The sequence below is a fragment of the Echinococcus granulosus genome (assembly GCF_000524195.1).
Source record: "Echinococcus granulosus chromosome Unknown EG_S00122, whole genome shotgun sequence".
Lineage (NCBI taxonomy): Eukaryota > Metazoa > Platyhelminthes > Cestoda > Cyclophyllidea > Taeniidae > Echinococcus > Echinococcus granulosus.
Window position 1 is genome coordinate 51658 of NW_020170502.1, and position 12436 is coordinate 64093.

Consider the following 12436-nt stretch of genomic DNA (forward strand, 5'->3'; position numbering starts at 1 on the left):
GTCGCTGCCAATTAAGGCGGAACAAATAGCAGCATCCTGTCTTTCTCCGGTACAAATAAGGGTGTGAGGATAAAACACCAGCAAAACTTGGTTTCTCTTTTTTCTGCACTATTGCTTTCTTTTTGTGATGCTTATAGAATATTTAAAGCACTAGAGTCTTCCATTTGGGAGGCCTCTTTAATGAGATCGCTTTTGTAAACGAAATTTGGTGTGTGCGTGTCTTAATGCACATTGGAGAAGACTAGGGGGTTGATGCGTGTGAGTCCACGGCATCCTCATCCGACCTGAGGGCAATATTTGGACAACGTGTGTGCCCCCATCTGTTGGTGGTGGGTCGTAAACGAATTGCCTGTGTTTGAACTACCTCGTCGATGCTTTCGATCTGCGAGGGAGAAGATTGCTGAGGCTTTGAGTGCTACTTGCCATGTTCAAAGAATGATGACTGTGGTGGACGGTGGTTGTCCAGGCTACCACGCAAGCATGCAAGCTCGTCGCACGGAAAGATGTAGTATCAGAACACGACCTGTAGATAAGGCTGAGCCTTTAGTGCTAAAGTAGGGACTGTCATACCCATGGAAGTGAGCGACAGGTGCGCGATGGTCATGGACTTGCGTAGGCATCATCGGAGTCACGATGTCACCGGCGGTGAGGGCTTGCACAGAATAGCGGGCGGTGAAATCGGTACAAGAAACTTCAAGTATAGGAGAAAATGAAAGTTGGAGCAGTATTTTACCACTTTAATGGTGTCAACGCTTCAGAGGCAACCCTTCCCCCCTTCCACATCGCACATTTCCAGCAGCGTTCGGTCAGGTCAAGTTCATTGATCGCATGTGATTCCACCATGTCCTAATTCCACTGACCCGCCCTCGCAGCTGTGTGGCTAACGAAAAGATTGAGAATGGTACTAGCGGTAAACCAATGTTGAAGTTCAAGATAAATTTAAACATTTGAGTTCCCCTATTTCGGAGGTAGGGTAACCGCTATAAGGCTTCCGCGCTGCTGATCCATTCTGGGCCAGCCTGTTTCGATTCCACTTCAGCTTAAGGCGGAAAGCTGTATGGGTACCCAGGGTTTGTCGACACTCGAAAAGTGGAACTATCCACCTCTGGTGCGCACTCACAGTAGATTTAGGGTCCGCTAGGCTTGCGATAGAAATGACTGTAGCCAGAAGTGCCACTGCTAGACTTACAGTTGACCTAATTTAAGGCACTTACACCATTTGAATGATTGACTGACTGACTGGCACGATGGTAACAGAGGCTGAAAGCGCTCTACAGTAAGCAAGTGATGTGGAAAAAGCTGATTTGTTTTTATTAAACAAGTTCTGTAGAATTTTTTGGCAGATGTGTCAGCACTCCTGCTTAGTGCAGGACCACAAATCAGATGACAAGCACAGTCTAAACTCTTTTTTTTTCCAGTCGACAAGACACGCAATATAATTGGTTGATCCACACCTTTAACAGGTCTCCAATTTTATACCTTATCAATAAAGTAGATTTTAAGCTACAGCTGCTTTTATTTTATCATTGTCTATTTTGGTTCTTCACACAATTGGTTCGTCTCTAGGTCAAAACCCCGGTATTGCGAAACGAACACTTCATCCATGATTTTGCAGGAGTATTTCCGAAATAGATCCAGATGGGCAATTCAAAGTTGCATCGTCTATTAAAGAACCTATGATCAACGGTGACTAAAGTACTGTGGTGTACCATTGCGCTTTGTTTAGCAACGACGAAATTAGAGCTCAGATCGTGGAGCGCATCACATAGACACAAACGTTGGGTGGTTGTGTACTTTCAGGTAGGGTCAAATAACTACTCCACTCAATCTGCACGGCTTTGCTAATGTACTTTTGCTATTCATGGTGGTATTTTCATATCAACTTCACGTATCTGTTTACTGCTCTTTCATTTCACCTTATCATGATTAAAAAACAGTTATTTTTCGTTCTACTTTCGACGAGAAAAGGGAGATTAGGTCCCTGATTGACGTACAAGTGTCATTTTTGGCCAGATGTAGAGGCATTTAAGTTAGGGTGGTGATACGTCGAAGGATGTGGGTTGATAGGGAGCTAAGGCGTTTGGCCAGCAGAGACTGCCGGAGCCATAGAGTGGTGCCTATCTCGCATATCTAAAGTATTTGACTGACTACGGCCTACGGAGGGACTAAACAAGTGTCCAACATTCTGGAATGTTTGCCAATTTTCTATAAGCCTAGACATTAATGGAACACCGACTCATGAATATTTTTAGGGACTGCAGGCATCGTTCTGGCTCAGCTAATGTCCGTGATCACACATAGGGATTAATGGCATGTAGCAATCATTTGCTATGGTGGGGGGGACGGTAGCTTCATACAAAACGCCAATACTACACCCCAAACCGCTAGATTTGACTAGACGTTTTGAATAAGCGTTGATGCTTTTCTAAAGATGAGTGCGTAGGACAGTTGATTCCACACCTTTTAAAACACTCCCTCAACTCAGTGCAGCATCCAGTCAAACTGTGCTGATTAAAAGTTCACAGTTGACTTGGTACTTCGCATGCACTAACTTTCCGGAGTTGCGATTATTAGCAAACACGTTCCTTTTACTTCGTGACGGATGAAGATACTCAGGATAATTTTATCGGCGCATAGAATTCTTATGCGATTGATTGCTGTTCTGTGAAGTGGATCCACTAGGATAGGTGTCAACACCGATAGGCGTACGTCTAGCTGTTTTTGACATCACCTAAATATATTTCTGTTGCGCTGCTGCGTGTTTGTTGCTGAATTGCACACGGTGCCTTCTGCAGATGCAAGTAGACATCGACGGATTCGTTCTGGGACTTCGTCCTCCCCGGGCGGTTCCCTTCTTACACTCACTAGCACTGTTGTTTGCTATTTTGATTAATGAAGTGCTTACTTTTTATGTACAACATTCCACAGATCCTATTCCAACACAATATCTAATTTAAACATTACAACAAAATCCAATGGGAGCACTTTGTCTACTGAAATGGTAATAAGTAGATGCACTAAACTGACATCGAGAACTTGAGTGATATACGCATTTCTTGAGTTTATAATGCGTAAGCACAGTTAATCAAGCAAAATTAACTTTTTTACTTGATCTCATTAAAATACAGTGCCAATAATTGGTCCCAAAAGCTTGTTTAATCACGCAATTAATTAACAATTGAGGAGCCAGTGTCTACCAGTTTACAGCCCAATGGGGTCGTATAAAGCAAAGGGAAATTTTTAAGGCAAAAAGGATAAAATTGAGAATATACTTTCAAAAATTACCATGCTTGTTGAGACTTTACTTCAGAACGTCATTTGTCAGACGATGTGACTGGTTCATCACAAGCGCAGGCGATCCTCAGTCTCAGCAACTTCGTGGGTTCTCACTTGACACAGTGCACCTGACCCAACTTGTACCTCTCATGAGCTGAGACGACGCTGCTACTTCACGCATTTCATGCTTCCTGCGCTTTTATGGTTTTGCAATTTGAGTTTGTTTGAATACACCTTTTTAATATCAAGCGGGCAGACTAAAACGACCCTGTGACTGGGGAAACATTACTGATGCCCAAGGGCGAAGGCTAAGGCAAACTCCAATTCGCTGATTGTTATACCGGGTTCCATCACTACGCAATGCCTTCTGCTAACCACTCTTCTAGATTCATATACCTGAAATCGGAGGCCGAGGGAAGAAGAGATGAAACTGAACTATTGCATTCCTCATGCCTCATAGTAGTGCCTGCGGGTAAACGTGGGCAGTGATGTGTTTCCAAACCATCTTCCAAGTCTTGCAACGTATACTGCAGATAAATTTGCGAAGCACTTGTCGATTGGGATAATTTTATAGGAGTGGCTAAATGTTTTATCCATGGTTCAACTTACCCACCAATCTCATAGCATGCTTCGATTTGGGGATTTGACAGATTAGTTGCACACATTACACCGTTTCCTCTGATAAGGACAAAAGCCTCCTTAGCTCTGGCCACCTGCCCAATTGTCTCAGCTTCTTTTCTCAAATATGTCGTCTATTTTGCAATTGGTCGTGTGATTGGTGAATGTGAATATGAGGAAGAGATGACGAACATCGGTTGAAGAAGTAAGATTGGGGGGGGGGGAGTATGGAGGAGGGTGATGTGACAGCAACAACCTCTCCATTATTTTTACATGAAGCCCAAATCTCACTAGCCTCGACAGCTTTTGCGAGGGCACTTCCATGTGTCCACGCTCGACCTGCACCACAGTGGGTAGGTGGTTGTCAGGCCTACTTGTGCTTTGGTCTTCACTCTAAACACCTACATAAGCACTTGAAAAGGAAAAAAAGTCGTCTTTCATTATGTATGAGTAGGCGAACACCCAGAAAGGAATTGTGAAGGAAGTGAAGTGGAAACCGCAGGACATGTGAGGTTTTAAAAATCCTCTTTTGTTGGAGGTGCCAAACATCTGCTTAACCACATCTCTCAGGGGATGATTCATCCACCTTCTGAGACAAAACAGCTTCAGCACTTGTGCAAATCCACCTCTCTGCTGACACCGCTTATCAGAGAGGGTCCTATCAGTGATACTGACAGTGGCCTGTAATTCGCGGACTTATGCCATTCTGGTGTGTGTTCGCCTCGTTTATTTCTATCTCTCCTTGCCCATCGCTGTTCAAAATCCCCACTTTAGTTGCCTTAGTGGATCTTTTACACAGAAAATATCATCGCGTCTTGCCCTCTCCTTCTTCTTTTCAATAACCTCTCCCTCTGTGTGTCTGTGCCTGTGAGAGACAGATTTTTCTACCTTGAAGACCTTTAAAGGGTCTTTCAATTATTGCACTACACCAAGTGATGAGAGAAAAGTTGGCTAGATAAAAGAGAGAATGAATGGATGGTTGAATACGTGGTGGATACAGAATGGATGGATGGCTGGTTGAAATCCAGATGGATGAATAGTTGGATGGATGAATGAATGATTTAATGCATCCAAATTGAACATAGCAATGCCTAAAATGATGAAACAGGTCTGAAGCTAAAGAAATGATGACCTCTTCAAGCAGATTACCATTTACAATCTTTGGCACAAAGCGACCCATTTTCAGCTCGTCAAAGTGTCCCCACACCTGGATGAGTTCCGTCACTGCCAAATGTCAAGCGGGACAGTCAACCCATACTTTCTAATGTTAGCAACAAATTTTTGTCGATACTACTTATATAGATGCCATTGGTCAGGAGGTAATGGCGCACACCTGCTTTCATGTGTATCCATACTGGCTACCTCCTCACCCAATAGAATCGCGGTGCAGATCATTTAAAGTGGTCACACTTCAATCTCGTGGCAAGAATGTGGCACCTCTACGGTCTTCTCGTATTCGAATTGCTAGTGATGTTGCCATCGGATGCAAAAGGGGCCTATGTGTAAGTCAATTTTCTTTTCGAAGGTTATTTAGAATGCTGTTATGCCAAAGACCTCAAAATTTTCCGTTTTTAAGCAAAATTGCCTCAAAAGTTCTTAGAAGGATGAAATCAATCCTCCATAATCCTCTTCTAGAAAGGTGGTTGTACATTTAGATGGGAGACCATCTCTTAGTTCTTGGCATATTACTTCCACTGCCTTAGTGGATCCCACCCTTCGAGTAAATTCATGTAGGTGTAAGCTCATTGGTTTGTCATCTCTCCTGTCCACTTGGAAGTAATCCACCGTGGTTATAGCGATAAAAGCATCCTTTGTCGTCGAAATCCAGATAGCACCCTCTTTAAATGCCGTTGAACGTATTTGACAAGGTGCTAGCTCCTGTAGCTTTGATATCAAGGCAAATTTGTCTCGTAAAACTGACTACCTGACATCTGGCAGTTTATGATGTGAAGAATTAGTGTGTGGATCTGTAAAGACTAACTGGTCCACCACCCGAAGTACTCTACTCCTCACAGCATAAGTAAACAATGGCGCGTCCATTACAGATCCCTAAATGTTGTACTAAGTCATTGTGTTGTGGTGCACAAATAACCTCACAAAAGCAATGACATCCTTAATGCAGTTCCTTCTTCTCCCCACTTTAGAGATCAAGAGCTGATCAATTTAGCGAGTAGGATATGGGACGCGGATCCGCATCGACTTCAAGTTGGAAAAGACCTAAAGCTGGATTGGCAAGGTAAGAAGCTTTTGGAGTGGCATTTAGGGGCTAGTAGTTGAGGATATTAGCCTAGTGTTTGAGGTCTCAAGTCATCCTTGAAATTGTCAGATGTCATAGCGGTGCGGAGGTATAAAAAGACCGAAACCCCTAGTCGTGATCGGTCACAAGCAACTGACAACATCTCTTACCCTATTCTTCCATCTTGGACGCCCTTCCAAGGGTCACTCCGCTGCTTTGGGTGTTGAGACACAATTAGTCCCTTAAAACCACCCACGAGCCAAAAATCATAGCCCTTGATTATTCCAATGCCATCATTGCTGTTCCTTGGTAACCTTTCTCCCTTCCACAGCGAGCTGCATTAAGGAGGGAAAAATCAAGGCTGTAGAAGCCGTTAAAATTACTTCACGAACTCCGACATAACAAGCCAACCAGCCCTACGGTGGGTGATTTGACCAATTTCGAGTCTGTCACCGACCCAGATCTTAACTGCTCCCTTTCGCAGATTGCAAGAAGTGGCTGTGACTTCAACAATCCTAATGTCATTAATCTTTACTCGGTCAAGCATTCATGGCGAATGCCTTCCTTTCGGGAGATCTGAGCTCGGCTATCACGACCAGAAATTGGGGGAGTGATCCTTGCTGGCTAAGGTTTACCCACAGCTAGCTCTGTTACAGCTTCCTGAGAGTGTGTGGTGGGGAAGCTGCACAATCGAGGGTTTTGAGCGCAGACTAAAGTGCCGGCGTAATTAAATAAATTGTTAAACAAGTATTGGGGCACTACAAGTCCTTGTCACTTCTTATGTACTTTTTATTTCTTTTTGGGTCCAGGCATAGTTGGCGAAAACGACGCAGGACGTGATGTTGCTCCCAAGCCGTTGTTTAGCGTTAACACGCAGGGTTTCAAAAATAATCCAGTTGTTGACTGTAAGTTCAACTTTTTCATACTTTGTATCATTTTTTTTCCAGAAAACTCTCAACTCTTGCTTAGCAACGGAGAGAAGTTTAAGAGTAGCTGAAAATGGAAAAATTTAGGTTTCATTTCTTTTTGAAATAAAAGCCTCTAACATTAGGTGTAAAATAGGTAAATTTAAAATAGAGCACAAGAAACAAATTTAAGCTGCTGCCACTTTATGCGAAGACAGGTACCGAAAACTGTCGGGATTTTGACGACTATTTCAAATGGGGTTGCTTGGTTGCTTTAGCATTTATCGCGCTGCTGGACAACTACGAGCATCGTATTGGCTTCTCCGAGGTGGAAACACTGGAAAAGAAGGCAGAGATCCAAAGATTTTTAGACGCAGTTCTGAGAACACCAACAATGCGAAGCTTTCACACCTACTTGTGGAACCTCAAACTTGCTAGCCCAAAGCTGTCCGAATTTAAGAAAGAATTGCATGACATTTGGTTCAAACCCTATAAAAGAGTTAGGTAAGTGAGTCATTACAAATGCTGCAATGACAAGCCTTCAGTATTGAGGCCTAACTTCCATTATATAAGGTCCAAGGCTCTGGCGTTTATTCACTTATTCATTATTAGTTAGAAAATATAGTCAATTAGTTGGTGGCAAAGTCCTCTTTGGTTTCAGGACATTAAGGGCGAGATAAATTTGGTTCATGCAGAGGCCACTGTCAAAACACGTTAAATAAAACAACGCATTTTATGGATAGAATGACGCACATTCATGATTTATAACCCAAATAGATAAACAAATGGGGGCGGTTTACATCAACGCGCAATTTAAAATAGGTGGAACAGCGAGCTCCGCCGAGAATGTTGGAGGGAAATAGATCCTAGTATTTCATGGTAGGAGAAGAATAGAAAACATCACCAGCCACTAATGTTTCCTGTTTGTGTACGTCCTTTAAAAACGAGTAATAGTTACTAGGTAAATGAGAGAATAATGGCTCATAAGAAGATGGAACAATGCCTTCATTTAAGTAAAGTAGTCTATGGAAACATGGGTTTCGATGCGGCTAACTATGTCGAAATCCGGCACTAAAATTTCAACTCTTTTCGCCTACTTTTATGTCAAAAGGAGTGGTGATTCTTCCCCTTTCGAACACGTCTTTGTTGGTGAGACGAAACAAAAAAATGTTATAGGAATGCACAACTGGATTACTTTCTATTTGAACGAGAAGGAGGGAATCATCGACTACTACGGGTACGGCCGTCCGGTAAGTTGCCCAGGAGTTCTTTTCAGCCCATTCGATCTGGAGATTTTTTTGGTTCATGTATTAGCTCATGTCTTGTACAAAAAATACGCAACCTTGAACGAGAACAACCAATAGCAAATTCAAATAATATAAACAAGATGTGGAAACAGTTTTAACTTTTAAATCCTGCATTTAATTTGCCACTTGTTACTTAAAATTATTCCAGTGGTTTGTTGCAGATAGCACTGAATTTTCTGCAAACAAAAAGTGTTAGAAGCATCTTTGAAATGGTAAAGTTTATTTTCATTTTGTGCGTTTTAAGGACATTTGACGTAGCGCTTGCTGAGAGAACTTCATGTTACAATGTGGGCGGACATCTGTTGGAGACAGAGTTATTGGGTGGTTAAATGCACGGATGAGAGAAATATTTAGTCATGACATATTGTGGCACTTCCAGACTTCCCTGAAGAGGAAAGAAGATAATGCTCGGGCAGAATATACGTATTTGACATGAAAAGGTATATAACCTACTGGCATGGCCCGAAGGCCAGCCCACCTGACTTGATACAAAGGCCAAGTCAAAAGTGGCTGTTCACCACAACCGAGAGTTAAACAACCATCGTAATACATAGCTCCTCTCTTCTTTTGAGCGCTCTCCTTGGTCAACCCCCCGCATCAGCCATCACAACGTAGTCGGTGCTCCAAGCAAACACCCACGAGTCGGTCGTGCCAGTCGTCAAATTAGCGTGCAACTGAGGAGATACTTGACCGCAACGTCACATATCCCTCCTGGCAATTCTACTGGGACTAGAGCCTCGTCCCTTTTGGAAATTGGGTCCAGGAACTGGCAATTGTGCTGACATTATGCGCGTCCATATATAGACTTAGAGCACTGACCTTAAAGCAGAATTGTGTAAGGAAGGAATGGATTTAACATAGGTCCGTAAGAGAAGGTTTTCGCTTCTGTTCCTCCTTGCCACGTCGTGCTCACTTCGGAGCTTCCCAGCCATATCTCTCCGGTCTGTCCTCGGCTAGCACAGAAATGTAGGCGGTATAGCGAGTTCACTTTATCAACGGCTTTATGCAGGTATGGTAGGAAGCATTCAGACTGTTCGCTGCCATTGTCTCTTGAGATGTTAGTAGCTTTCCGGCAGGCCACGGGACAAGGGTAGATGACGAAGGCAAATGTCAACTTCAGCCCTTCTATCTGGGGTCATCACCAATCTCCAATCCGTAGCATATGTACTTTTTTCCACCCCGCTAATATTTATCACGCAGCAGTAAACATCAGGACAGATGTCCTTTAGGATCGGGTTCGCTTTCCGCTGCCACCAACATTGTAATTCGAGACTTCCCTGAGGAAAGAAGACATAATACTAGGATAGAATATATATATTCGGCATACAGAAGACACAAGGGCTATTGGTATGGCCCGAAAGCCAGCCCACCCGATGTGGCACAGTGGCCAAGTCAAAAGAGGCTCTTCACAAAGAGAGAGAGTTAAGCACCATCGTATTACAATATATTGCTCGACCTGACTAGGTCAAATATGTGGGTTGCTTCTTAATATACTGGGTAGTATTTAAAAATGAAATTAATTCATTTATCCACTTAGCCAATTTTCCTGATGGAAGGAGTAAGGCAAAGACAAAATTGTCGTAAAATGAACGCAATGCTTGTGTCTGTTATAAATAAGGCAATTCAAAACGTTCACACGATATCGAAACCCCTTTCACCAGGACACAAGTTTGCTCGGAATTTCCCATTCCTAGAAAGTACGCCTGCGGGAAGTCAGCAGTCTTTCAGTCTGGGGCCAGCCACCTCCTATTCTACTTCATGTCTCTTCTATTTCACATGAGCTAACGTAATTATTAAACAGTGATATCATGCAAAGAAACATGAATTAAAGGGAAAGGAAGGTGAGTATGAGACAGCTCACTCACCATACCATCTCAAGGGAAAGTTACGATCTGGAAACTGGCTGGATCCATGATGGTGTTGTATATCACTAAAGGTGAATTGTTGAGGCTACCTTCGGGTGTTGGGTTTCACAGCTGTGCCTTCTCCATGCACCATACAGATCTTACGAAATACCGAGTGATCAGGCGAAATGGGCAAATCTAAATTACGTCCTTCAATCCCAGCCAAGTTGTGTGGATTTAAGTTCTTAAGGAAGGGAAAATACAAAAAGGTTAGCTCGATGCAAATTTACGCTTTAAAATACGTAAATAGTGTTGACGACAGGTGGGAGTCCTGAGCAAAATCCGCACAAATTGTTGATCTCTTGGCATTGTAGTCAAACCGTATCCTTGTCGGATAACTCGACTGAACTGCAGGCTAAAATAAACAGAGGGATTTAAAATCTGATAACCCCTTTTCTTTTTTTCGACCACAACAATAGCAATTTGCCTTTAATCCTCCCTTTTTTAGAAGTCTGAAGATCCCGATTTTAAGCGCACCCTTCGGTTCGGCATGTATGATACCTTCGAAAAACCTCACAGCACAATCCTCTTTGGATCCTCGGTGGAGTTCGAATTTGGCCTCTACACTACAGTCTTTCTAAAGGCAAGAGAACTCTTTAAAAACAAACAAGATTGGCCGCCTTTCCTTCTCAATTTGGAAGGCAAACAAGTGCTTGTACAATGCCATGGGAAGAATAAAAATCGGATGGGCTCTTGCTACTTCAAGTAGACAGGAAACACATACCAATCAGTACTGCTTTAAGTTGGCTACCTTTATTTGACTTTTAGTTTGTTTTTTTTCCCAAGCTCCTGGTGTTCAGGATACAGTAGAACCAACTGACTACATAATTTGCCATTTTGTTCTCTCATTATCTTGAGGTAGGATCATGGCCTTAGTAGACGAAGACTGAATAGGGATCCAAGACACACCGTTTGTCTCCAGAAGAGGAAAATTCCTTTTCGTGGGTACCTGTCAACTGTCGGGATTGAATGGACAGCTGAGAAATGCATGACAGCTTGACGCCCACCCTATCTGGCTTGCAAATATTTTCAGTTCTGTGGTTTGCTAATCTACTTATCTCTTAAGGTCAAGTTGAGGTCATTGTTGTAGGGGCTTTCAGCCGCGTCAAACCAGGAGAGGCCTCGAATGAACAAGTGTGCTCTGTCAGTAATGAGCTGGCTTTAAAAGGGCCTAAAAGCGGGTATTCGTGTTGGGTCAAGGGGTTCATTCTGGCTTTCAAGCAAGTTGACCTAACAGACAGACATGTGTCAGTCAAATTGAAAAGGTTACTTTGTTACCATCTCAACGTATATGCTGAAAGAAATTAAGCTCCAAAGATGCTGGGAGACCTGCCACATCATTTGGAGGGGATAAGGTTTGATCCCGGTAAAAATTACGTACAAGTAAATCCCTCCGTTTGTGCTAATAAAGCATGTTTAGGCAGCATGTGGGGGACAATTTGTGGCAACGTTTACGGTGAGAGACGGAACGACTGGATGGTGCCCATCTCGAGCATGAGGGGGAGGCCGTGGTAAGAGCCAGTGATGGTACAATTTTAACCCACTTACTCGTCCGTCCTCCCACTCACCCAACCACCAACACAAACACACCAGCTAATGACAGTTAAATTCAAAGGCTTTCAAATTGCTTTGTTTTTTTCTGGATTTGTTAACGCAAAACTCCATTTGGAAGTTTTTATTGCTTCAATATAGCAGTAACTTGCAGGATAAAATTTTCTGGAAAATCTGCAAACTACAATCTCCAAAGAAGGAACTGATGGTGTCTTACATCAGTTAGGCTTCTTCGTTACAGTTTTTTGGTTAGTGGAGTGACCTCCATATACCAAAAATTTACTTTTCTGTATACAGACTAACTTCCATATTTCACTGAATCTGTCGCAATATTTCAGACCATACGGCTGTTTCTTAGTATTTCTAGTGCAAAAATTTAAATACTTCGCATCTTTACAGAATTTCCATTTACTAATGCAGCATTCACTGCTTTTAATAGTTTCAAGACCCGGCAAATTAACGAGGAACCGGCAAAATGCCTCTTTTTTAGAAAAACAAATATTTGGCTATATATAAAAAAACATGTAGATGGGTTAGGCTTCTATTACCAAAGCAGTGTTTAAATCATCGTATGGTCATGTGCTGCCATGGCAAATTCTAACCACATGTTTGACAACCTTCAGTAGTCGTCATGTGATC

General features: G+C 42.7%; 1 protein-coding gene across 1 annotated transcript; it reads left to right on the forward strand. All coding sequences in view use genetic code 11, as the record gives it.

The window, feature by feature from the left end:
* Nucleotides 1–4121: 4121 nt before the first annotated feature.
* EGR_08872 (Poly(U)-specific endoribonuclease) lies at nt 4122–10955 on the forward strand (the record flags this gene model as incomplete). Its single annotated transcript, XM_024498121.1, has 7 exons — nt 4122–4247; nt 5272–5396; nt 6039–6130; nt 6940–7035; nt 7314–7539; nt 8147–8285; nt 10695–10955. 7 exons carry the CDS (start codon nt 4122–4124, stop codon nt 10953–10955), a joined length of 1065 nt encoding a protein of 354 aa, XP_024347453.1.
* Between the last annotated feature and the right edge of the window lie 1481 nt (nt 10956–12436).